The sequence below is a fragment of the Myripristis murdjan genome, chromosome 24 (genome assembly GCF_902150065.1).
Source record: "Myripristis murdjan chromosome 24, fMyrMur1.1, whole genome shotgun sequence".
In the NCBI taxonomy this organism is placed as follows: domain Eukaryota; kingdom Metazoa; phylum Chordata; class Actinopteri; order Holocentriformes; family Holocentridae; genus Myripristis; species Myripristis murdjan.
Window position 1 is genome coordinate 1,298,825 of NC_044003.1, and position 27,484 is coordinate 1,326,308.

The window sequence follows — 27,484 nt, forward strand, 5'->3', positions numbered from 1 at the left end:
CCTAATGTCCTCCTTTCTCATCTAATGTAAGGGGCGCCACGCAAGGTGGCTGACCCGAAGTTCTCCTGATCCTGTAACCCTGTATTTGTCATGTCTTTTGGTGTCTCTTGGACGGGATGTAACTTAAATTGGAATTTCCTCTTGTGGGATTAATAAAGTGTACTTAACTTAACTTAACTTACTTATCAGTCAGAACCTCACCTTGTGTGTAGGGCATAAAATCACACTGGGAACACGAACTTAGTACGGAGGCAGATGGTGAATTTTGGGATTAGGCTCTAGATAACATACATAAATGTTCTGCCAACGCTAGGCACTGTCTTTTCAGTTAAAGATTAAGGGGTGAGTTGTTTACAAGTCCAGTTTTTTAAATCTCTCTCTTCTGTTCTATTTTCTTTAGGTTCACTTGTTATGTTCTTAGACTTGGGGCCCTATCTTGTGCCACCCGCTACCCGCTGCCACTACCCGCTACCCGCAAATTGCGGATTTAGGAACTTCCGCTATCCCTAAACGGTATCTTGGGCTGTTACGAGAGCGCGCCCAGGCGGCTTCAATGCTCGCCCCGATGGAGCCACGCCACGCACACGGTCGGACTGATACCGGGACGCCGCCGGAATGGACTGAGTATATTACTCATATAGACTGTTTAGAGGAAAGACTGTTTTAACTTGGACACTTACGCCAGCACGTTTTATTGTTTTATTATAAGCCAGCAGCTGTGCTATATTTTTATTTTTAATATTTTAGTTGCCCAATCTACCTTGTCAGTAAATTAGTTTACACATAGTTCCACCTCCGCCTCTTGTGTGTGTGTGGTGTGACCCGGGGATTTTACTCAATCAGTAACCTAATCAGAAATCAGTAACCTTGTGACATGTCCGCTTGGACACATGTGGCTCCACCTCCCGAATTAACTCGCCTATAATATAATATATAATATGTATATAAAGCCACCTTGCTTTAGCCTCAGTAGAACCGCTGAGAAAACCTCCCTCTCTCCATCACGGGTTTAGGATTTAGGATTTAGGATAGCGCAGCCTGCCCTTAAAGGCAATGGCACCTGGCACACTGATTGGTTTAACTGGAATAACACCCAAAACACGCCTATGCATAATGTAACGGGTAGCGCAAGTGTTTTACGGATAATGGGAGGTGCGCAAGATAGCAACTTTTGCGGGCGAACGCCTCTTGCGCAATGCTAAATCCCTAAATAACGGGTTTAGGGACTTCGTCTTGTATCAAACAAGATCACAAAGCAGGCTGCAAAATAATCATACCAGGCAGGGAAGAGGAGGAGGACAAGTTGCCCCCTGCTGGCCAGAAGAGAAATATTCATGTGTAAAAAGTGTCAGAGGCTGATATAATCTAATTTAAAGGTTTACGGTGTTCAGCAGAGCTCAATTTGGCTGGTTTAGGTGAAAAACTGAATTAAAAAAAATCTCAGAGTTTAGGAGATCCGGGCATCGAGTGCAAAGCCAAATAGAGAGAAAAAATGAAGCAAGATTAATAACAGATTAAAGCTGAGATTTTTTTTCTCTGGGCACTTCTTGTCCCTCATTGTTAGTTCCTCAATCAATAGAAAGAGGAGACAAAAAGCAGAACTTAAACTTCACAGATTCTGAGGAGTGCCAGGTTATGGAAAGTTCCAGATTATCCTTGATAGTGATTTAGCTCATAACTGCTGGTGGAAAAATGAGTCCTGACTGTGTGCAGCCAAATGTGAAAAGCAGCATTTTTCATGTGACCTTTGTGTTCAGCTTTTTACACAAATATTACAAATCAACACTTTAACCAGGTTATCTGTGGGGATTGTGCTCATTTCCCTTCCAATCTGGAATGATGAGATCTCGTTTTAGAAATGTCTGTATTTACAGCAGAGGGTAGAAATACAAACATTTCCATTTTCCCATCATTCCTCCTTTCCATCCTGTTAAAGGAGTTGAAAGCCTCTTACTGCTCTGCAGACGCTCAGCCAGCTCCTCCTGCTTCATTCTCCTCAGGAAGTGCAGTGTGATCTGCAGAAAAGCCTCTCTGTTGCTCCACCTCTGCTCTTCCTCCTCACCGTCCAACACCTCCTCATCCTCCCTCTGCCTCTCTAAGCATTCTGGGTAATCTGGACACAGAGACCTCTGGAGGTTTTTCAGCTCCTTCTTCACAAAGGTGACCATGTTCTCCTCCAGCAGCTACAACAGAAACATAAAAGAATCAGACTTCCACATTAAAATCTGGACACAAAACACCAAATCAAATCCAGGTCAAAGAGGCTGAAAGATGTAAAGAGAGCAGCACGGAGACGATTCTGAGCAGAATGGTTGTTTTTCAGTTGGTATGTTGTTGTACATTTACACACCATAAATATGGAGGCCAGGTCTGTTTGATGCTGCTGGGCAGACTGAGCACTGGGAACCTCTGAGCTCTGCTGGTGGACTCTGTGGAGGACACACACACACACACACACACACACAGAAAACTCAGTCAACAAAGTCTGAAGGTTGGAATCAATTCTGTATCTCATGACTGTGAATCTGAAAACAGAAAAAAACATCTGTTTTATCATCAGTTTGAAATAATTACCCATAATCCACAGGGTGCTGTTTGTCTTCAAAGACAATAAGATGACGCATAGACCGTTCACTCTTCATGGACACACAGCTGGGCTCAGGGGAGTCTGCTCTCTGCTGCTGGATCCTGATAGAAACATCAGGAACACAGTGAAGGGATCTTCAGCGAGCGAGTCCTCATTAAAAAATAACTGTAACTTTAATTTCTCAATAAAGTTGAAATGCTAAGACAATAATGTCTTACTTATTTTTAGAGGCATATTTGTCTAAAACGTGTACAGAAAGTAAAGAGATTTTCCCAGAGATGAAAGATATAAAACTGTGAATTTTAATAACAGAAAAAACATCTGTTGTATCATCAGTTTGAAATAATTACCCATAATCCACAGAGTGCTGTTTGTCTTTGAAGACAATAAGATGACGCATAGACCGATCACTCTTCATGGACACACAGCTGGGCTCAGGTTCAGGTTCAGGTTCAGGTTCAGGTTCAGGTTCAGGCCTTCAACACAACACACACAGAGCTTTTCCTGTGAATAATGCTGCTGTGCTGATTTGCCTGCTGAGCTCTGAGATGGAGAACAGTCATGGACAGTCAGAGATCCTCGTCTTACCTCTGAGCTTTGGTCTGGCTGTCATGTTCTCCAGACAGAGTGGTTCTAGAGGCGGGGAACCTCCTCTTCCTCTTCCCAGCCGGTTCCATAGCAGAGCCAACACCTTGACACAAACACAGCGGCTGATTGATGACAACAAGCTTTCCATGACGGGATATACGATATTGATATTTAGTTTCCTGGAGTTACATTTGTGATAATTCTTAATTTAGGAATTATTTTTTAAATATATATTCTTTTAACTGCTTACTAATTTCGTGCTGCATTTCTCATCACCTTTTTTTTGTTTTTTAAAATCCTAATCCATTTGTTCAGGTTCCAAAGGGTTAAAACTGAAATAGCTCTTGGTGAATCAACTGCATATAAACAACTCCAGTCATGTTGATCTGAGATGTCAGACTGGTTCTGTAACTCTGTGCATATTTCATGGATGAAGAGTTGAGATTACATTCTACCTGACTCTGACTTCTGTCACCAAGAAAAAACACATTTAAAACATTTGAGACAAAACTGATTTTCTCATCAATGTCAGACATCAGTGTTATGACACAATGAATATTTACACGTGGAAACACAGAAATCAGGTTTGGAAAGACTTCCCAGCTCCTTGTGGTCCCAGTCTGCTCTCAGTTGTCCAGCTCTGAAACACAATGTAGGAGCCTGTTCATCAAACATCTCTAATGATCCCTGGTCGGCTCTTTACCTGCTGAGTCACATCTACATCAAATCCAAGAGACTTTCAGCTTCACCTGGAGAGGAAACCCAGAGAGAGAAGACGCTGCTGACTCTCCTGAGACAGTCCTGAGTGTGTGTGTGTGTGTGTGTGTGTGTGTGTGTGTGTGTCTGATCTGAGGGTGCAGTCACTTCCTCATACTGAGGCATCTGTCTGCAGCCTGCAGGCAGTTCAACACACACGCCCCCAACAGAGCAGGAGACGCCCACCCCACTCAGGTAAGGTGATCTGAGGGTGCGGTGACTTCCTCATAAATTCATCAGGTGATATTAAACCACCTGGTTCACCCAATCAGAGATGAGTTCATTTAAAGCTTTGATTAAAAACATACAAATTGTTATGACCCCATCTCGGGGTAACTGGGGACACAACACCTTCCTCCACTCCCAAGCCAGGGTAACACTAAATAGAATACAGTTGGCAAGTGAATCACACATGTTTATTTTACAGTTGTGAGGTGAACTATGTACAGATCCAGGAAATAAGGAGGATAGCTTTGGGGCGGACCTCGGCCAAAATAACAAACACAACAACACTAACTCAGAGACGGGAGATAACCTACAAAAGAAAGAGAAAAGAACAGAGAACGTAACTAATCTCCCTGACTTCACAAAACCAGCACAGAAGGAAACCACAAAGAAAAATGGCAGCCCATCCCTACTGTTACTTATCTCATGGTATGTTGAACAAGAACAATATCTAAAGCTCCCCCCCACACACACACACACACATACATGCCACACATGGCAGACAGTCGGCAGTCGGGTTGGGAGTGGAGGAAGGTTCCTCATTCCTCCTCCACTGGTCCCCTTTTATAATGCCGCCCGCTGGCTGGTCCAATCACAGCCATCACACAAATCACGACACCAACACACATACATTAGACACAGCAATAGGACCATAGGAATCAAACGCTGCCCTATCATGTTTAATTACAAAGAAAAGGGTCAGTAAACAGAAACAATCAAATCAACACAGGAGAGATCTGCCAACACATGATCAACTCCCTTTTTGTGGCAGATTTGCAAGTTAAACCAGGGGACTGTGCTCAGTAAAAACCTGAACTGGCTGGGCACTAGAGCCTAGATGCACTTCAAAATGGTCGACCACGAGCAGAAGAGCAAGGGCTTCCTTTTCAATGGTGCTGTAATTGTGTTTGTCAATTTTTTTTGTGAGAAATAACAAACAGGATGATCTACGCCCTGTGCATCATCCTGAAGCAGGACAGCACCGGCACCACAGCCACGAGCATCCACTTCCAACTTGAAAGGCCGCTGGAAATTTGGGGCAGACAACACCGGAGCGCTGCACAGCAAAGCTTTAGCAGCGTTAAAAGCACACTGACAAACTGGAGACCACACAGATTCCACTGTGGGGCTAGAAAGACTTGTGAGAGGAGCCACCACATCAGAGTAATTTTGGCAAAGTGCCCTGTAGTATCCACACATGCCTAAAAAACGGCACAGTGCCCTTTTGGTATGAGGAACAGGCAAATCAATCACTGCCTGCACTTTGAGCCTGTAGGACACACCTGACCTTGTCTGACCTGCTTGCCTAAATATGTGACAGTAGCTTTACCAAATTCACATTTCGCCAAGTTTAGCACGAGCAAAGCATCACTAAGATGCCTAAAAATCAGAAACAGTGTTTCCAAATGATCAGACCAAGTATCAGAGGAGGCCACAACATCATCTAAAAAAGCCTCACAATTTCTTTTACACCAAAAAGGACCTGGTGCATTTAATGCTGAAATGTAGCAGGGGTGTTTCTTAAGCCAAAGGGCATCACAGTGTATTGCAAAAAGAGGTCAGGCATAACAAAGTTAGAAATTTCTGATGCCCGCTTGGTTGAGGGGACCTGCCAATACCCTTTCAGTAAATCCAACTTTGTGACAAATTTTTCTGCACCCACCCTCCATCCATCCATCCATCTTCTGCCGCTTATCCGGGGCCGGGTCGCAGGGGTAGCAGTCTAAGCAGAGACGCCCAGACTTCCCTCTCCCCAGACACTCCCGCCAGCTCCTCAGGAGGAATATCAAGGCGTTCCCAGGCCAGCCAAGAGACTTAGTCCCTCCAGCGTGTCCTGGGTCTTCCCTGGGGCCTCCTGCCGGTGGGGCACACCTCCCCAGGGGGGCGTCCATGGGGCATCCGAAACAGATGCCCGAGCCACCTCAACAGGCTCATCTCGATGGGGAGGAGCAGCGGCTCTACTCCGAGCTCCTCCCGAGTGACCGAGCTCCTCACCCTATCTCTAAGGGAGTGCCCGGCCACCCTGTGAAGGAAACTCATTTCGGCCGCTTGTATCCGCGATCTTGTCCTTTCCGTCATTACCCAAAGCTCATGACCATAAGTGAGGGTAGGAACGTAGATCGCCTGGTAAATCGAAAGCTTCGCCTTTCGGCTCAGCTCCTTCTTCACCATCGGTGAACGTACACTGACTGCATCACTGCTGAGGCTGCACCGATATGCCTGTCAATCTCACGCTCCATCCTTCCCTCACTCGTGAACAAGACCCCGAGATACTTGAACTCCTCCACTTGAGGCAGGCCTTCTCCACCAACCCGGAGAAGGCATACCACCTTTTTCCGGTCGAGAACCATGGCCTCGGACTTGGAGGTGCTGATTCTCATCCCTGCCGCTTCACACTCGGCTGCAAACCGCTCCAGTGTCTGCTGAAGGTCCTGCTTCGAAGGAGCCAACAGGACATCATCCGCGAAAAGCAGCGATGAAATCCTGTGACTCCCAAACAGGACTTCCTCCGCCCCCCGGCTGCACCTAGAAATTCTGTCCATAAAGATTATGAACAGAACCGGTGATAAAGGGCAGCCCTGCCGGAGTCCAACATGCACCGGGAACAAGTCCGACTTATTGCCGGCAATGCGAACCAAGCTCCTGCTCCGGCCGTACAGGGACCGAACAGCCCTTAGCATGGCCCACCTGAGGCCACAGGTGAAGGAGCTGCTAGACCCTCTACAGTTGCCTATGAGCCCCATTTGGGAGTTGACGACGCCGTCATCTACCTGCTGCAACGAGCTCATATGCATCTGGATGGTGGTGGCAGCACTGTGAGAATCACATTCTTTGATTTCTCCAGTGCTTTTAACACCATCCTGGACGCAATCACCTGAGGCTGAATGTCAGCAAGACCAGAGAGATGGTGACTGACTTCAGGAAGAAGAGGATGGCTTCACAGTCACTGTGCATTCTGGGAGAGGATGTGGAGGAGGTGGAGGACTACAAGTACCTGGGCGTCAACATCAACAACAGACTGGACTGGAAATCCAACACCGAAGCTGTGTACAAGAAGGGGATGAGCAGACTCTACTTCCTGAGGAAGCTGAGATCCTTCAATGTGTGCAGCAAGATGTTGGAGATCTTCTATCAGTCTGTTGTGGCCAGCGTACTTTTTTTTGCCGTGGTTTGTTGGGGGAGCAGCATCGGAGCCAGCGACATCAACAGACTCAATAAACTGATCAGGAGGGCTGGCTCCGTGATTGGCTGCAAACTGGACACTGTGGAGGCTGTGGTGGAGAGGGGGACACTGAACAAACTGTTAACCATCATGGATAACCCTGACCACCCTCTCCACCACACACACACACACACACACACACACACACACACACACACACACACACACACACACACACACTGGACAGACAGCGGAGCTTCTTCTCCAACAGATTGTTACAGCTCCGCTGTCCAAGGGACAGATACAGGAAATCATTCCTGCCACAAGCCATCACACTGTACAATAACACACATCTGTCAGACAGAGACTCACAACTCTCTGCAGTATAGTTCTGTTTTTAACACTCCACTACCCAGCACCTTAAATTGTTTGTTTATTTATTATCCACTACTCAGCACCTTACTTACTTGTTTAGATTATTTTATTTTATTATCCATCACTCAGCACCTTAACTGTTATTTATTAGAAGTGGTGATTCCATGGGACCAAATCAAGTCAGTCAGTCGCCGAATCCCAGTACCGGGCGTCGGGTTCTGCCACTTGGTTTTCCTGGTTCCATGGTTTCAAGCTTACCCTGTGCCATACCATCTACTATCTGTATTTTTCATTTTTCATAGTTATTATTTAAACATCTCATATTCCCAGGCTACTTTATTGTATATACTTAGCCCTTATTGTCTTTAGTGTATATATTTCGCATATTTAGTCTCTATTGTATATACTTTTAATTTTAATTTTAATTTTTTTGTTTTTATTGATGATGCTGCTGTAACGTGTGAATTTCCCAGTCTGGGATCAATAACGTATACCTATCTATCTATCTATCTATCTATCTATCTATCTATCTAACACACCCTCCGGTCCCCCTTTTTAAAAAGAGGGACTACCACCCCAATCTGCCACTCCAGAGGCACTGTCCCCAACCACCACGCAATGTTGCAGAGGCGTGTCAGCCAAGACAGCCCCACAACATCCAGAGACTTTAGATACTCAGGGTGGCTCTCATCCACCCCCTCCGCCCTGCCACTGAGGAGCTTGTGAACCCCCCCAGTGACCTCAGCTTGGGTGATGGATGCTTCCACCTCAGGAGTCCCACAGGCCAACATGGACCTGTAGGACTCCTTCTTCAGCTTGACAGCTTCCCTTACTTCTGGTGTCCACCACCGTGTTCTGGGATTGCCGCTACGACAGGCACCAGAGACCTTGCGGCCACAGCTCCAAACAGCTGCGTCGACAATGGAGACCGAGAACATGGTCCATTCGGACTCAATGTCCCCAGCCTCCCTCGGGAGCTGGGAGAAGCTCTCCCGGAGGTGGGAGTTGAAGACCTCCCCAACAGAGGGTTCGGCCAGACATTCCCAACAGACCCTCACAATATGTTTGGGCCTGCCAGGTCTGTCAAACTTCGCCCTCCACCAGTGGATCCAACTCACCACCAGGTGGTGATCAGTTGACAGCTCAGCCCCTCTCTTCACCCAAGTGTCCAAGACATACGGCCAGAGATCAGATGAAACGACAACAAAGTCGAGGTGGTGGGCAGATTCACAACTGCCTCAGTGACCTCAGCTTGGGTGATGGACAAGTCTACCTCTGGGTCCTCAGCCTCTGCTTCCTCAGCGGAAGACATGACGACGGGATTGAGGAGACCCTCGAAGTACTCCTTCCACCACCCGACAATATCCCCAGTCGACGTCAGCAGACCCCCACCTGCACTGTAAACAGTGTCGGCAGAGTACTGCTTCCCCCTACTAAGGCGCAGGACAGTTTGCCAGAATTTCTTCGAGGCTGACCGATAATCCTCCTCCTTGGCCTTACCGAACTCCTCCCAGCAGTTGTTGTGTATATTTGTTATAAATAAAATACAAATTGACATTGTTGTATTTAAAAAAAAAAAAAAAAAGAAGAAATAGTCAACTGCAGATACAGATAGGTGGTGTTGACAATGAAAGAGTTTATGGGGGGAAACAAGTTTCTCGGTGTGATAATAGATGATAAAATAAGCTGGACATCTCACAAAACATCTACAAAATAAACTATCAAGAAGTGTTTCAATATTGAGCAAGGCAAAACACATTCTGGACCACAAATCACTTCACACTCTCTACTGTTCACTGGTCTTACCATATGTAAATTACTGTGTCGAAGTTTGGGGAAACACTTTAATGCACTTTAATGTTTAATAAATGTACACTAAAACCACTATCCATACTGCAAAAAAGAGCCATAAGATTAGTTTACAGTACCGGTTATAGAGAGCACACAAATCCACTATTCTTAAAATCAAAAACATTAAAACTCACTGACCTGGTTCATTTTCAAACAGCACAAATAATGTATAAAACAATAAACAACTCACTTCCTGGAAACATCCAGAATTGTTTTTAATAGACAGGGAGGTTATCATTTCAGTGGGGAGTTACATTTAAAACATCCACGTGTACGTACAACCTTGAAAAGTTTTTGTGTTTTTGTGTGTGGAGTGAAGCAGTGGAACAGACTTAGTGGGGGGATAAAGCAACGTCCAAGCATGCTCCGGTTTAAACAGCAGTACAAACATATGGTTTTCATGGGGTACAGGAAGGAAGAAGGGCTATGACAATCACCAGGTGTTAGGGTTCACCCTAACCCTCACAGATTATTTATTTATTTATTTTTGGTCTATTTTGCTCTGTTATTTTTTTTATTGTTTATTCACATTATTTTTACTATGGGTAAAAATGCACAAACGATCATATGATAACACGTTTGTGTTATCATATGATAACACAATACAATTCTGTATTGTTTTTGCATTGTGTTTTTTTTTCACATGTTCAAAATAAAGCCTTCATTCATTCATTCAAAAGCACTTCATCACCACAGAGGTCAGTGCTACAGGACGGCAGTCATTTAAGCAGGCTGAGTTGGTCTTTTTAGGCACATGGTTGACTTTTTGAGGCCGGTGGGGATGACAGAGTGGGACAGATTGAAAATAGAGGTGAACACTGGAGCTGGCAAGCGCAAGATTTTAGCATATTTGTAATATGTGGAGCCAATAATGTAATAATCAGGATCAGGATAAACTTTATTGTCCCTTGTGGGAAATTTGTTTTAGACAATAGTGCAACATGAGCTGCCAAACACATAATTTAAACAGACTGACAGGGGTTGAACAGACACAGAAAAAATAGACGTGTACAAAAAATAGGAGTCATGTACATATGTCACTTTAAACAGCTTCATTCCTCGGGCTGTCAGGCTGAACAACGGGCTGTACCCCCTCCCTACACTTGCACTCACACACACCCCACCCACTTCTGACAGTTAGTCATCTGTCAAAGGCAACATGGACAATATTACACAGTCAGCACTTTATCTATGAGTTGATGGTGTGTATTTGCATGGCATTCTGTTATTTTAGTTTATTTATATTATCTTGTTTTTAATCTTAATATTTTAGATTTTTTAACTTATTTTACTGACTTTTTAATGCACTGTCACTGATGACAAACAGTTTTTCGTTTTTCTCTGTGTATGCAGGTCAGTGAAAATGACAAAAAATAAATCTTAGATTTTGTTTCTCCACACTGGAGGTGACTCTCAAATGTCACACAGAGACACTGAGGCGCTGGGCCCAAATGAAATCCTGAACCCCGGGTACAGAGGCTCAGTGAAGGTGCTGTTGAAGGTGTGGAGGTGGATCAGTGTGTCAGAGGAGACGATGTAGAAGGACAGAGAGCCAGCTGGCCAGTCCAGATACACTGCCACTCTGTTAGAGGGGGGGCAGACAGGAATGACTTTTGTTCTGTTACTGTGTCTGGCATAAAAACCATCTTCAGAGCAGGAAAGACTCCAGGACTTGTCATTCCTACCAAGTGCACACTCATCACTGTTTCCTTTCCTGCTGATTCCTCTGTAAGTCACTGCCATTGAAACTCTTCCCTCCCACTCGACCTCCCAGTAGCAGCGACCAGTCAGACCATCACTACACAGGATCTGTTTCCATTCCTCAAACCTCTCTGGGTGATCAGGATATGGCTGCTCCTCTGTCACATGCTTCGCCTTCCTGTTGTTCTCAGACAGGACGAGGTTTCTGTTTGCTGTGTTTGCGTCCAGTTTGAGTTCACAGGAATCTGATGGAGAGAACAAGACACAACAGACCTGCTGTGGTTATTATCTGCTGATTTATTAACAGTTTGATTATTGATTTGTTAACACTTTGATGATGACATATTGTGTCAGCCAGCCTCTTCATTCACAGCAGGATCTGAATGAATGGACGTCACAAACTTGTGGGCCGCAGCATGAAGACAGACATCATTTTATTTCAATAAATAAATAACTTCAGTTAAAATGTAGGGGAGGAGTACAAAAAGCAAAGCAGAAAAGCTGCATCTTAGACACTTATTAACAGTTAATTCAGTTTAGCCCATGCACCACTCCAATTAATAATGAATAATAAAGAGATCAAAAAATAGAGATGTAATTATTTTTTTCTTGGTATTATTTTTTAGTTTTATTCAATTGGCATAACCTCTATGCTCAAAATGCTTCATGCATAATCCCAGTTGCCTGAAATTAATGTTCTTCAATTATCAGTTCAAAATTACAGCAAAGAGCTGTGATTGGCTGTCAGGTTTGTTTAATTTAGTGGAGAGAAGAAGCTGTTAAAGAGGGAAAACACCAGCTGCTGCAGTGCTGTATTGTTTTGTTTTTTTATTCTCGCAATACTAATTCAAAGTTTTTTCATTTACATTTGTCCAAACTAATATCTGGTCAGGTCTACCGGATCTGGTTGATTAGCGGCTCAGTTAATCGCGCTGCGCGCATTAAACTATTTTGCGGAGGCAGGAAGACGGCATGATTTACGTCGTATACACGTTCGCGCGCTGCGTGCGTGATCGTGCATGTGCTCGTGCATGAGCGCCCGTGCCGTGAGCACCCGTACCGTACTGGAGCACACCCCCTCCAACGGTGGTTAAGTTGATTTAATTAAACAGACAAATGTTACTTTGGTGGTCCGTGGATTAATTTTTATCATGTGGATTGAAGTTTGCATAGCCCATATAAATGCTCGGGAAATCTCTTGTTCAAATGAAATTAACCTGCTCCATAGGGGCATTTTATGTAAATATCCTACATTAAGATACTAATGGTATCACCCGTGTGCAACGAATTTTTTGATTTTTATTATTATGAATTTTTATAATCCTATGTCTGTTCTGTTGTAGGATATTAATGCAATGACCAGCAGTTATACAGCGTTAGTAAGAGGTGTAGGCTATTAATTCAGGCATAGGACTGTAGGCTATGCAGTACTATTGTTAAGGTAGGCATATGAAGTGGTTCACCCCCTGTGCCCCCTAGCCCTGTGTCTCTGCAGTAAATCCAGCCTTGTGATAATGATGGTGTGCAGTGACTGCTCTGCTCTTGCAGACAGGCTGTCTCCACTAGAGAGACATGTCTATTATTTAGAGCTGCTACTTTCAGCTAGGAACACGCTAGATGTCACAGGCACTCCAGATAGCCTCAGTCTTAGGCCTGACAGCAGGCCCTCTCGCGTTACCACTAGCTTAGCCTCGTCGGCAGAGGCGGCGGAGTTTGTCTCTGTTCGCCAGCATGGGAAGGCTCGCAAGAGCAAGCCATCGGTTGTGTGGCCTGCTTTGCAGTCACCCCCTCAGACTGCAAACCGGTTCTCGCCCCTCTTCAGGCCTCCAGCCTAAGAACTCACCTGCCGACGAGATTATAGATTATCAAGATCCAAATATCTATCATCTTGTTATCACGTATGACTAACGCCCCCCTTGTCTCTCTCCCAAATGGTTTGCTGTGAGTCTCCCCTGTGTGCTAGTGTAGTCTAGCCTCCATTATGTGTTCTGTTCTGTGCTTTCATCATCCATTGCACATCTGTTCATCCTGGGAACAGATCCCTCCTCTGTTGCTCCCCTGAGGTTTCTTACGATGTTTTCTCCCTTTTTTTTAGGGAGTTGTTCTAATCTGATGTGAGAGTCTAAAGACAGAGGATGTTGTATTGCTGTAAAGCCACTTGAGAAAAAATTGTAATTTGTGATATTGGGCTATATAAATAAAATAGACTTGGCTTGACTTGAAAATGTACAGATGGTGTAATAAAATGATCAGAGCATCAGGTGATTCAACAGTACTTACATTAGTTTGGAGTAATGTGAAACAATCAGTTGAGAAAATGTGTAAATATTAAAGGAATAAAGATTGTCTTTATGGTTGAGCATCAAATGTGATTTTGTTTGGTTCAACAGGTAAAAGCAGCTGTTTGCTGCTTTGTGTTCAGGGGCTCTATTTTCCCGGCGCAGTGCAGGGTGGCGCAGTGAGGCGCACCCCGCGCAAAGCTATTTTCGACCAGCGCAACCCATGGGGCGCACAGTTTCTTATTTTCCCAGACCGAGGTTCGCCGAGATGGGAGTGGCGGCGCAGCAGGGGGAGGTGCCGACAGATTCAACCTGGCGCAGTGACATTTTCGTGCCAAAAAGCTTCGCCGAGGTGCGCCAAAAGCTCACCTCCTGAAACCACGTCTACTTTCGGCGCAAGGCGCAGCGGGGCCGGCGCAGTGGAATTTTGGCTGGCAGGCGGGCAGTGCGCACACGTCACCAAAACCTCACAGATTGTCAGGCACAGTAACAATGCAATAAATAACCACAAAAAACACAATTCAATGCTATAATCTCAATCAGCACATAAATGTATCTCCATATCGACTGTCCCGACACAACTGATGTCAGATCAAAGGAGATTGGCACCGTTTGGCATGCGCAATGGAAACCCAACCTGATCACCTGTCAGTCAAACAATGTGTCCAGTATGGTGATGTCTTTTTTCCAGTCATGGTGTCTGGCGCTGCTCCTGTTAACTACACAGTTCTTCTTCCATATATATAAATATTCCACACTGGGTTTCCGTTATCCGGTAATCACCGGACTATGACTGGTAGCCTAAAATCAGCCAAAGTCCGGTAATTTTTAAATGCCCGGTGAAAATATTCCCTCTAAGCACAATTTGAATTTTATTAAAACAGTCAATTTTCACGTAATTTTATTTATTTATTTATTTAAAAAAAAAAAATAGCCTGCGTGATCCCTGTCTCCAATGTACCAGAGAGAGAGAGAGAGAGGTTTTTCTCTGCAGAACCGGATCAAAACAGCGCAGCAAAGTTGCCTGGGGGAGAGCAAGGTCACAAGACTGATGCCATTGCAAGTTGCGGAGTTGCTTGAGACTTTTGATTTTAATTCAGCTGCTGAATTTAGTTTTTATTGCATCTATTTGATTTCAAGTTGGCAGCAGCCGCGTTATTAAAATGGTATGAGCCAGTTTTTTTTTTTGTTTGCAAATTGTAGTTGCAATTGTATGCAATGTTCATGTTAAAAGAGCACAGGCTTGTGCAATATTTATTTATTTATTTTTTTTTTTATTTTAGACGTTACGCACTTGAGTCAATTGACGGCACTAATTTTATTTGATATAGCCTACTTTTCAATAAAAATATTACGCTATAAATTGACATGCCTTGATGTCATTCTTATGTAGCCTGCATATAATTTTAAGCTCAATAAATTCTGATAATATTTGACCGGAATTTCAAACATTTGTCCGGTAAATTGAAAACCTGCCGGTCACATTGTCCGGTGCCAATCTTTTTTTTTTCTAGTGGAAACCCTGATTCCACACATATCGAAAATGTAAAATGCATCGGTTCCTTGCCAGACTCTGGGCGTTTAGAACAGCGAATGTAAAAGCTTTCATGAACCGGATTTTGTTTTAATCTCTAGTGTGTTGTTGCATCAGTAAGTGATGGGAGTCAAAAGTTGCAAAACAAATATGTAGGCTATTTATATGAATATGGCGAGGATTATCCTTTGCGGTAAAAACATTCATTAAAAATGGGGGCTTCACAGTTAAATTTATATTTGCTTGTAAAAATCAATAACTTTAACAGATGGTGACAGAGCTGGAAAAAGAGAGATGCGAGGCAGGTAGGTAATGGAAAGACAGGGGAATTTAAGGATAGATGCATGGATGGATGGATGGATGGATGGACAGATGGATGGCAGGTAGCTCCAGCGACATTCCAGCAGCCAAGACTGGTCTCTTTGTCCTTAGTGTGTGTCGCGGCTGCTCTCTTTCTCCATGTCAATTGTGTGAACGTTCATTACGCCTTCGCGCAGCGCATTTTAAAGGTGAGGACAGGGGCTCATTTGATTGGTTTAAAGTGAATCGGCTGTGTCAAACCCACTCCACGCCTTCTCTCCTCCCTTGCGCCGGTAGGAGGAACGGCGCAGTAGTTGCGCCAAGGCGCACAGCGTGCCAAAATAGCAAAATCCACTTGGCCACTCCCAGTTGGCGCAGCGCAGCTGCGCTGCGCCTCCGCCTCGCCTGGTCTGCGAAAATAGAGCCCCAGGAGTCAAACTAAATCCACACTTACACTTCCTCAGACCTGGTTTCAACCACTGCTCTCCACCATGGTCCACCCTGGAGGAAGAAACAGAATCAGAGCAGCAGATTCTCTTTGATGATGGAAACATGGGCAGTAAATAACCTTCCCTATGAAGGATTTAGCAGACCACATCACTCATATCCACCATTCAACATGAAACAATACTCCTCAGGCCTCTGTAAGACACTGTGTGTGTCTCTCCATACCTGAGAGCCTCCAGTCTCCAGGTTGGATCCTCCAGTCCAGCAGAGAGCAGCTTCACTCCTGAGTCTCCTGGATGATTGTAGCTCAGGTCCAGCTCTCTCAGATGGGAGGGGTTGGAGCTCAGAGCTGAGGCCAGAGAAGCACAGCCTTCCTGTGTGAGCAGACAGCCTGACAGCCTGCACACCATCACAAACACAATCAGTCCACCACATCATCTGCTTTGTGTTTTCACAAAAACCTACACAGGTTAGGAATCTGATCAGTGACATGAAGCCTCATGTAAAGCGAGATTCAAAAGTACAGTGTAACATTTTCTTTGTTAAATATGAAAATGACCAGAACACAGCAAGAATGGTTCAAGAATGTCTCTGACCAATTTCAGTCACGCAACTATTACCTCTGCTCAGATTTCTGCTCTGAAAATGTCCAAATCGGTTTCGCACTTTGTTTTGTTTTGGGCAAAAACAATGTACATGTCTTGGATATTTTTCCTGCTGGTGGTGCTAGGGGAAACATCATAGGATGACGCAAACTGGGACATTTCATGCTCTAAGAAACATGAATGTTGTCACCAAGTTTCATGGTGATGCACCACAAAGCTTTGAAGATTTGCTGCTCTGCACCTAACTGCTGAGCGACTGACACAGTGACGTACAGGCCTCTGTTTCACAGCAGGGCAAGAAGGCATGAAGACAAAAACACTGAACAGATGATCCTGATATGGATCTTATATGGTTACACTTTGCAGATTCAGGATCACTGAGCTGAGACAAACTTTAAGTGAATGGACCTTAGTGTGAAATGTGATGAATCAGTCATCACTGTAAATGGACATTACCTGAGAGTCTCCAGTCTGCAGTGTGGACTCTCCAGTCCAGCAGAGAGCAGCTTCACTCCTGAATCCTGCAGCTGGTTGTTACTCAGGTCCAGCTCTCTCAGACTAGAGGACTGGGAGCTGAGAACTGAGGCCAGAGCTGCACAGCTTCTCTCTGACAGATTACACACACTCAGCCTGAAGAGGAAGTAAAGATGAAAACAATAATATTAAACCTATTTGTCTCTTGTGTAGATAACAATATGTTATGTGGTAAATATGCCCAGTTATCTATAAACTTACACAGATTTCTTGGAGGCTTTGACCAATGGCAGCAGCCCCAGAAGAGCCTCCTCTGAAGCAGAGTATTTCTTCAGGTCAAACACCTCCAGATCTTCTTCTGATGACAGTAAGATGAAGACCAGAGCTGACCACTGAGCAGGGGACAGATTGACTGTGGAGAGACATCCTGAACTCAGGTACTGTTGGATCTCCTCCACTAGAGAATGGTCATTCAGCTCATTCAGACAGTGGAACAGGTTGATGCTTCTCTCTGGAGAGGGATTGTCCCTGATCTTCTCCTTGATAAACTGGACTGTTTCCTGATTGGTCTGTGAGCTACTTCCTGTCTGTGTCAGCAGGCCTCGTAGGAGAGTCTGATTGGTCTGCAGTGAAAGACCCAGGAGGAAGCGCAGGAACAAGTCCAGGTGTCCATTTGGACTCTGTAAGGCCTTGTCCACAGCACTCTGGTAGAGGTGTTTTAGTTGGAAGGTTGATTGCCCTTCTGACAGCAGATTGACTCCAGAGTTGATGAATGTCACAAACACATGAACAGCAGCCAGAAACTCCTGAACGCTCAGATGGATGAAGCAGAAAACCTTGTCCTGGTACAGCCCACGCTCCTCTTTAAAGATCTGTGTGAACACTCCTGAGTACACTGAAGCTGCTCTGATATCAATGCCACACTCTGCCAGGTCTGCTTCATAGAAGATCAGGTTGCCTTTCTCCAGCTCCTCAAAAGCCAGTTTTCCCAGAGACAGGATCATCTCTCTAGTCTCTGGAGTCCAGTGTGGATCTGTCTCAGCTCTCCCATGATACTTGATGTTCTGCACTTTGGACTGAACCACCAGGAAGTGGATGTACATCTCAGTCAGGGTCTTGGGCAGGTCTCCTCCCTCACTGGTCTTCAACACGTCCTCCAGAACTGTAGCAGTGATCCAGCAGAAGACTGGGATGTGGCACATGATGTGGAGGCTTCGTGACGTCTTGATGTGGGAGATGATTCTGCTGGCCTGCTCCTCATCTCTGAATCTCTTCCTGAAGTATTCCTCCTTCTGTGGGTCAGTGAAGCCTCTCACCTCTGTCACCATGCCAACGCACTCAGGAGGGATCTGATTGGCTGCTGAGGGTCGTGTGGTTATCCAGAGGCGAGCAGAGGGAAGCAGTTTCCCCTTGATGAGGTTTGTCAGCAGAACGTCCACTGAGGTGGACTCTGTAACATCAGTCAGGATCTGGTTGTTGTTGAAGTCCAGAGGAAGTCGACACTCATCCAGACCGTCAAAGATCAACACAACCTGGAACTGCTCAAACCTGCTGATTCCTGCTTCTTTGGTCTCAGTGAAGAAGTGATGAAGAAGTTCCACCAAGCTCAACTTTTTCCCTCTCAGCAGATTCAGCTCTCTGAAAGTGAATGGAAATGTGAAGTGGACATGCTGGTTGGCTTTGTGTTCAGCCCAGTCCAGAGTGAACTTCTGTGTTAAGACTGTTTTCCCAATGCCAGCCACTCCCTTTGTCATCACTGTTCTGATTGGTTGATCTCTTCCAGGTAAAGGTTTAAAAATGTCTTCACATTTGATTGGTGTTTCTGGTCTGGCTGGTTTCCTGGATGCTGTTTCAATCTGTCTGACCTCATGTTCCTCATTGAGCTCTCCACTCTCTCCCTCTGTGATGTACAGCTCTGTGTAGATCTGATTCAGAGGTGTTGGGTTTCCTGCTTTAGCAATCCCCTCAAACACACACTCAAACTTCTTCTTCAGGTTAGATCTGAGTTCACGTTGGCACCCTGTGAGAGTTTCTGGATGAACAAACAACAAGAAACAACAACAAATGGATCTTTTATTAAATGTGAAACATGTAAATGTTCCTTGGAAATGTATTTGTTGGCCCCTTTCAGCTGTCAGCCAAACAACAGTCTTCAAAAACAAAGAGCTGCACATCCAGATCAGGATTTGGGGAGAATAAAGTTCATAGTTAAAAAACAACACAGCGTTGCCTCAGCCGGAGTGCTGCTGCTGCTGTCCTGGAGAATTCAGCGGGATGTGACGAGAAAACAGGAACTTTTCACCAGGCAAGCAGGAAGTGGTAAAGCCGCCCACTGAGAAAAATGCTAATGTGTAAAAAGTGTCAGAGGCTGAAAAAACTGAATTGATGATTTATGATATTCAGCAGATCTTGACATGAAAAAGTGAATTGCAAGGCCAAACAGAGTGTGAAAATGAAACAAGACCACAAAAAGAGAATTCCTTGATTTTAAAAAGGTTTGCAGTGGCATTAATGGCATTGTGTGCATAAAAAAATAATAATTTTCATTCTTTTGTTTTTCACAAGGTGGACATCAGGGTACAAACATTTAGCATTTTAGAACTGATGAATATGTTAGATAGAAAGCAGGTTTATTCTAATCATTAAAACAGTTCCTTACTAAAAATAAAAAGCTTATTTACTGCCTCGTGAAATTATGTTTTAATTTAGACACAGACATGAAAGCCTACTTAGGGTCACCTTACGGTGACCCTTTAACATAAAATCTACAACAACACTTGTTTTAGAAATGTCTGAATTTACAGCAGAGGGTAGAAATACAAACATTTCCATTTTCCCATCATTCCTCCTTTCCATCCTGTTAAAGGAGTTGAAAGCCTCTTACTGCTCTGCAGATGCTCAGCCAGCTCCTCCTGCTTCATTCTCCTCAGGAAGTGCAGTGTGATCTGCAGAAAAGCCTCTCTGCTGCTCCACCTCTGCTCTTCCTCCTCACCGTCCAACACCTCCTCATCCTCCCTCTGCCTCTCTAAGCATTCTGGGTAATCTGGACTCAGAGACCTCTGGAGGTTTTTCAGCTCCTTCTTCACAAAGGTGACCATGTTCTCCTCCAGCAGCTGCAACAGAAAAATAAATGAATCAGACTTCCACATTAAAATCTGGACACAAAACACCAAATCAAATCCAGGTCAAAGAGGCTGAAAGATGTAAAGAGAGCAGCACGGAGACGATTCTGAGCAGAATGGTTGTTTTTCAGTTGGTATGTTGTTGTACATTTACACACCATAAATATGGAGGCCAGGTCTGTTTGATGCTGCTGGGCAGACTGAGCACTGGGAACCTCTGAGCTCTGCTGGTGGACTCTGTGGAGGACACACACACACACACACACACATTAAATGTTGTTTTGAAAGTGGAAACTCAGTCCACAGAGTCTGAAAGTTAGAACCAATTCTGTAAAAAGAACATCTGTTTTATCATCAGTTTGAAATAATTACCCATGATCCACAGAGTGCTTTATGCTTTTGAAGTCATTACGATGACCCATTGACCAGTCGCTCTTCATGGACACACAGCTGGGCTCAGGTCCAGGTCCAGGTCCAGGTCCAGGTTCAGGTTCAGGCCTTCAACACAACACACAAAGAGCTTTTCCTGTGAATAATGCTGCTGTGCTGATTTGCCTGCTGAGCTCTGAGATGGAGAACAGTCATGGACAGTCAGAGATCCTCGTCTTACCTCTGAGCTTTGGTCTGGCTGTCATGTTCTCCAGACAGAGTGGTTCTAGAGGCGGGGAACCTCCTCTTCCTCTTCCCAGCCGGTTCCATAGCAGAGCCAACACCTTGACACAAACACAGCAGCTGATTGATGACAACAAGCTTTCCATGACAGGATGTGTGCTGTCTTCCTGTCAGCACCATGTCACATATACAGAGTGGACGTAACACTCAGAGCAGCCGCCCTTTACATCAAACCCACTGAGCAGCTTCATCTACAGAGGACTTTGAATCCTCTGGGACTCTTCACACATGGACTGACAACAACTGACAGGCAGAAACGTTTCATTTCATCATCTCAACAAAATTCACTTTGTTTTATTTTTACTTTTCCAGGAGTAACTTGTCATTTTCTTGTCATTTAATTTTGCATGTGCATCTATAATAAATATAAATTGTTGTCTTGTACGTTTTTTTTTAATGATTCCCTGATGATTGTGTTCATTTTCTGATTTCTTTGTGTACAACATTTTAAACCAGTTTTCAAAGATGTTTCATGTACCTGAGTACTAATTTTTGTCAATTTTTAATCAACCTTTTTTTTTCCTTGGTTGTTTTTTAAGATGCAGATGCTCAGGTTACAAACAGTTAGTACTGAAACAGTAGGTGATCGTTGGGTAAAAAAACAATCTATCACGTGAAACAACAGGTCATAATATTTCCTCTTTTGGTGTGTCGACAGCAGAAAAAAGGAACTTCAGCCAAGTTGATGCAAGGTGTCAGACCGGCCGTTTGCTGCATTTTTCATCAGTGAAATGAGTCCAGATCACAATCTGCCTGAGTCTGACTCTGTTCACCACTAAAACATGACAGCTACAACAGTTTAGACAAAGCTGATTTTGTTCTCAGTGTCAGAGATCAGAGATGAAGTGAGCCAGATGCAGCATCATTCTCTTCCATTTTTCTGTTCACAGGAAAAATAAGAGAAGTCGCCTCCAGATTCACCAAACCTTCTCAGCCAGAATGATGAAGCCCAGCAGGATGTAAAGTGGAGGAGTGTGTCTGAGCCTGTCAGCAGCAGAAGGAAACGCCTCCTGAACACAATTTAACGGCAGCTGTTGCTCCGTGTGCAAAACCCTCTGGCACATGGCCAGGAACTACAGACTGCAGGAACTCACTGCCAGGCCACATTTCACATTTAGGGATGTTATAACGTGAAACATTTCACTTTCTAATATGATAAATCATGTATTGTTATAACAAGAAAAGATTCTTGATTAAACATGAAAATATCTTGTTATAACACGAAAAACATCAATAAACTTTTCACATAATAACGTGATACTAATACATTTTTCTTTTTCTGGCGTGGCAGCGATACACTTCTGTAATAAATCACTGGATCACTGACAAAAAATTAAAACTGTAGATAGGAAAAGAAAACTAGGAAGAAATGTGTTGGTATGTCGCTTCCTGTATCAGGCTTACTTAGCGGGGCTTTTAGATATAGAAACACGGAAATCCAGTTTTGACAGATCTTGTGACCCAGTCTGCTCTCAGTTCTCCAGCTCTGAAACATAATGTAGGAGCCTGTTCATCAAACATCTCTAATGATCCCTGGTCGGCTCTTTACCTGCTGAGTCACATCCACATCAAATCCAAGAGACTTTCAGCTTCACCTGGAGAGGAAACCCAGAGAGAGAAGACGCTGCTGACTCTCCTGAGTGTGTGTGTGTGTGTGTGTGTGTGTGTGTGTACTTCTGATCTATGACATCACTTCCTCATAAGTTCAGCCTCAAACCTTCACACATGCGTACTTGATTCAGCACAGTAGTGCTTGCTGTGCTCTGATGGTAACCTTGGTACGGTGAGCAGAGACAGTTAGTATGGTGGCTGGCTCAGGTGTGACCAGGTGAGTCTCTGTGGTGTCGCTCAGGACGCAGCTCTTTTTCTTTCCCTTTACTCAACAAACTTGTGCATCCTTGGCAGGTGTGGTTTATGGAACAAATAAGGATATTTGTTTGTCTTCAAATCTCTATAATAACAAGGCCATTTAAATTACAGGCCATTTTATTTGCATAATAGTAACAGTACAACAGTAAGATAATAAAAATAGTACTACTTATACTGATGACAAAATGTAAAGGATATAAATTCTCTACACTCAGAATAACAACACCACTGGTCAACAGGCAGGAATAACAGGCAGTGCAGTGCACCTCAAAGCTTATAGGCATGAACAGGCAGAATTATCAAGGTCACAGTGCCCCCTTGTGGCGACACGTAATATAAATTCCACTCCAACTGAGCGATGTGTTTCCAGCACAAAACATTTTAAACTGTCTTAATACAGGAAGTAATGCACAGTAGATTAGTAGAATAATACGCAGAATAACCCAGACAGTGACTGGCGAGCTGAAAGGAGAATTATTCACTCGGCAGCAACAGATTAGAAAGTTTCCCCCGCAGCGCCGAGGTGCGCTCCTGAGGATTTAAAGTGCGTCACAGTCACAACATGGAGGAAAATACAACAAGGAAATATCGATTTACCTTCTGCCGTCTCTATGTAATTATATTAGCAACACAGGCCGATATGTAATATCTAACATCTGAAACAACATTTCAGTTTTCACAGAACTAAGTAAATAAACAACAGGTTCTTACTTAAAGGTCAGGGACTCACAGCGAAGGGAAAATATGATGCACCGAATTCACCTTCACACAAACTCATTACTCTAGCGGGCCAAACGACTAATTATGTATTCAATTAAGGAAACATGGACTACATTATATTTTGTGAGCACTCTTTTGAACAGAGACACTTTCACAAATCTAGGGTTACCGTCTGGACAGGCGAGAGAGACTGGGGGAGGGGCGAGAGAGAGAGAGATGGTAGAGCGAGGTAGACAGTGAACAGAGAGAGCGAAAGTAGACAAAACAAACGTCTTATTCAAAGATTTTGAGCCACAGCAACCAGGAGAGGTTCTCTCTCTCTCTCTCTCTCTCTCTCTCTCTCTCTCTCTCTCTCTCTCTCTCTCTCTCTCTCTCACTCACTCACACACACACACACACACACACACACCGAGCGGCCTGTCCTCACCTGCAGTGAGAGCGGGGAGTCCAGTGGAGTCCAGCTGCTTCACAGTCTCTGCTCTGCTCTCCTGTTCACTTTCTGACTGCTGAGCACTTTCACACAACTCCCATTAAAAAGAGTCAACTTCCTGTTTCCACACAGCGGCTGCTAACACAGGACACTTTGGAGTCAACTGGACAATCTGCACTTTGAGCACAGAGGGAGCGGCACGGCGGATTCAGAGCAGGACGAGGCTCTGCTTTCACTTTCCATTCTGTTTACAGAGCAGGAGCGCCACCAAGTGGACATGAAGGGAACTTCTCTCAGTCCTTTCCATCAGTCCAGACAATATAAACCTGAACACCACGCCTCTCACCTGGGTACGACGGTGTCCTGGAGTCACTGTAAGGGACAAAATGAAACTGGGGTGTGTGTGCAGAGGTGGGATGGGGTGGGGTGTAATATTCCTAAAATTATGAGAAGAAAAACTAAAATATTGTAAGATTATAAAGTCACAAATTTACAAGAATAGATATTTTTCTGTCCACAGGAGAATCAGCAGATTGTTTTCTTCTGAATCGGCCCAAGTCACAGCAACGTCTCTTCAGAGTCCAGATGCTGAGGAGGAGGTTGGGGTTCTGGACTCAGACCAGCAGGATTTCCCTCTGACTGGATCCCACAGGAGGAGAACAAACTGGTTCCATTATTTATTTATTTATTTTTGGTCATAATTTTCTGACTTTATGATTTCAGAATTTCCAAGTTTTTGTGTCATCATTTTTTTTTTTTTTTTTTTTTCATAAATTTAAGAGATTAAAGAAGAAAGTTTAGATTCTGGTGAACGAGGCCCCCAGCCAGAGGAGCAGCGAAGCCGCGCCCTCCACATGTAGGCCACCCAGTCCTGCAGAAAGTGCCGCTGTACAGAAAAAAAAAAAAAAAAAAACGGGGCCAAGGAAGGCAGGTGGGTAATATTCTGAGAAAAAAACTTGGATATTCTGTCAGATTAAAGTCGTAAATTTATGGGGCAAAACCTCACAAATATATGAGAAATAATCTCAAAAATTCTGAGATTATAAAGTGAGAAATTTTGCAAGAAAAAAAACAACAACAGTGAAACCAGTTTGTTCTCCTCCTGTGGATCCAGTCAGAAGGAAATCCTGCTGGTCTGAGTCCAGAACCCCAATCTCCTCCTCAGCGTCTGGACTCTGAAGAGACGTTGCTGTGACTTGGGCCGATTCAGAAGAAAACAATCTGCTGATTCTGGGCTCAGATCAGCAGGATCTCCTCGTTCCTGAATCCCATGTCAGAGTAGAATCTGCTGAGGGGATCAGCTGCAGGCCTGAGACACGGCCAGCAGGGGGCAGCACATGTGGAGCCGCCGACAGGAAAAAGATCTTTTCTTGTAAATTTGTGACTTTATAATCTCAGAATTTATGCCGTCGTTGTGTTTTGAAGGTGTTGCTAAAACTTTAATGACATCAAACTTTGATCGTCACTCTGGGAAACTGGGATTTGAAACATTGAAGCCTCTGTTGTTTCAGTCATGTACATGGTGTGTGTGTGTGTGTGTGTGTGTGTGTGTGTGTGTGTGTGTGTGTGTGTGTGTGTGTGTGTGTGTGTGTGTGTCGCCACGGTCCGCTGCCCAGTTGGCTGCCGTAACCCATGGCAACAGCGTCTCTCAGGCGTCCCGAGAGAGCAGCACTGAGCGGCGTCCTGACATTTTGGGTCTGTCATCCCGATGCTAGTGGGCGGTGCCTGGCGGCTGAGGGGTGTGGCGTCGTCCGGGCGGGGTGTCCTGCTGGACGGTGACGCTCGGGTCAGGACGCAGCGCTGAGGCTGGGAAACAGAGACGATTGGTCAGATGAAGAAGCTCCGCCTCCCACTGTGACTTAATTAAAGTGAATGAGTCTCTGTTTTATCCTCAGTGCAGCTCCTTCAGGCTCCAGGTCTCTGCTGCTGTCTGAACGCTGGAAACATGCAGTGAACCAATCAGAGGCCGTCTCCCGTCCCCTTTAACAGCCAGGTGTGTCACACCTTGGTGGGCTGCTGTTCTAATGGAGGATTCTCCAGGTAAGAAGGAAGGAGACGGATCTGCTCGTGCACCGAGTGAAAGCTCACGAGCAGATCATCTACGGCGACAGCAGCATCAACATTTGTCCTGTAACTTAAGTTTAAATATATAATTATAACAAATATAAACTTAAATAAATTCATAAACAATCCTCTTTTTTCAGTTTCATGGCATTTTTTCCTTTCAATCACTTTCTTTGTTTTTAGTTTTCTTTTTTTTTTTTTTTTTTTTAAAGCTAATTTCCAGCTCATTTTCCTTATTTATCATGAAACCTGTCGTCCGTCTCGGTTCAGGGGCGCCGCCAGGGATTTTGGGCCCCATGAAAAGAAATTTTACTGGGCCCTTGTATAGCCGGCCAATAGGCCGGCGAAAAAATTTGATGCTGTTTTATATAAAACTATGCATTTTAATGATATTTTTGATTATCATTCCCATATTTGTGAAAAGAACAACATGACAGTTACTTGGTTACTGCTCACTGTCTCCCTTGTAGTCCCGCATGCAGGTCTAATTTATCTCCAAAACTGTAAACTCACAGGTGGTGACATTGGATTTGGGGTGAAAAAATACATATATGAGGCTATATGGTCATTGCAATTTAATCTTCTGATTTCCAGAAAAAAAAAAAAAAAAAATATATATATATATATATATATATATGTATATATATATATATATAAAATAATTTAGCACCTGGGTTACAATAAAAATTCACAAAAAGAGTACAGAAATGAAAATTACAGAAACCCTAAATGTCACTGTGTATGTCATCTAGCCAATGACAGGCAGAATAATAAGAATCACTTCATTGTCATGGTTAACAACAAAGTGAGGTAGCTAATAAAGTAATAATCTCCTTTTGTGCGGGCGGGGAATTGAACCCGTGGTCTCCTGCACGGCAGGCGGAGACACTATCCGCTCTGCCATCAGAGCTTATATACATAAAGTATAGTTGGGCGGATATTCCATTCATGTTGATAACTTCGGAAAAACCGCCAAGTCCGACCAGCTTGAAGAGCTAGCGCGGCTGCAGGACCAAACCATTTCATGCAGATAGGGGGGAGGGTTACTTTGTGGTCAATGAGGATTTTTAACTTTTACTGCCAAAAACAAGTAAAAACAAAGAGATCATAATGATAGTATTATTTCTGAAATATATATAGGCTATATTTACTCGATGATGGTTTAATAATTTTATATTCGTTTTTACCTAGTTTTTGGGGCCCCTGTCAGGCAAGGGCCCTTGGAATTGTCCTAACTTTTCCCCCATATATGGCGCCCCGGTTCCAAAGAGTTTAACTGAGTTTAAAGGATTTCTTGCTCCTCTCTGTCTGCTGCCACAAGGTGGCGTCCTAACACACTGATGGACTCCTTCATCAAAGCACTTTCAAACCCATGAGGGAAAGAAGGCAACAGTTGGTTTAAAGTCGCCTGAAAGAGCCAAAACTAGAGGGGGGGTTACTTCTACCAACAAAATAAAATGTAATTAAAATGTATTCATACTGTGTGCATTCCACTCTCAAAATATAAAACTTTTTTTTTTTTTTTTTTTTTTTTTGCTAGTATTCTCTCCGTTTCAGCTGAAATACATGAGATCTGATGTTAACTAGTCCTTGTCAGCCAACTTGGGCTTATCATGTTTTCTAGACAGCTGATTTTTATCTACAACCAACTTATATTAACAGTTATATTTAAATACAGGCTACTGCTTTCCAGTGTCGGCACCAGAACAAACAATTATCTTT

At 44.0% G+C, this 27,484-nt stretch overlaps 1 protein-coding gene and 1 long non-coding RNA gene across 2 annotated transcripts in view; both read right to left on the reverse strand.

The window, feature by feature from the left end:
- Nucleotides 1-2,394: 2,394 nt before the first annotated feature.
- Nucleotides 2,395-3,037, reverse strand: LOC115356465 (uncharacterized). Its single transcript, XR_003927971.1, has 3 exons — nucleotides 2,938-3,037; nucleotides 2,575-2,688; nucleotides 2,395-2,429 (listed from the first exon to the last, which is right to left on the reverse strand). It is a non-coding gene; the product is annotated as an uncharacterized LOC115356465 (long non-coding RNA).
- Nucleotides 3,038-9,777: 6,740 nt separating this feature from the next.
- The window catches only part of LOC115356555 (NLR family CARD domain-containing protein 3-like), a gene marked incomplete at its 5' end in the record, with an annotated part of 38,304 nt that continues 20,597 nt past the window's right edge, over nucleotides 9,778-27,484 (reverse strand). Inside the window, 4 exons of the mRNA XM_030047769.1 lie at nucleotides 9,778-11,491; nucleotides 15,814-15,844; nucleotides 16,070-16,205; nucleotides 16,868-17,041. Of these exons, the coding sequence (XP_029903629.1) occupies nucleotides 10,959-11,491; nucleotides 15,814-15,844; nucleotides 16,070-16,205; nucleotides 16,868-17,041 (874 nt within the window). The remainder of the gene's footprint in view (nucleotides 11,492-15,813; nucleotides 15,845-16,069; nucleotides 16,206-16,867; nucleotides 17,042-27,484) is intronic.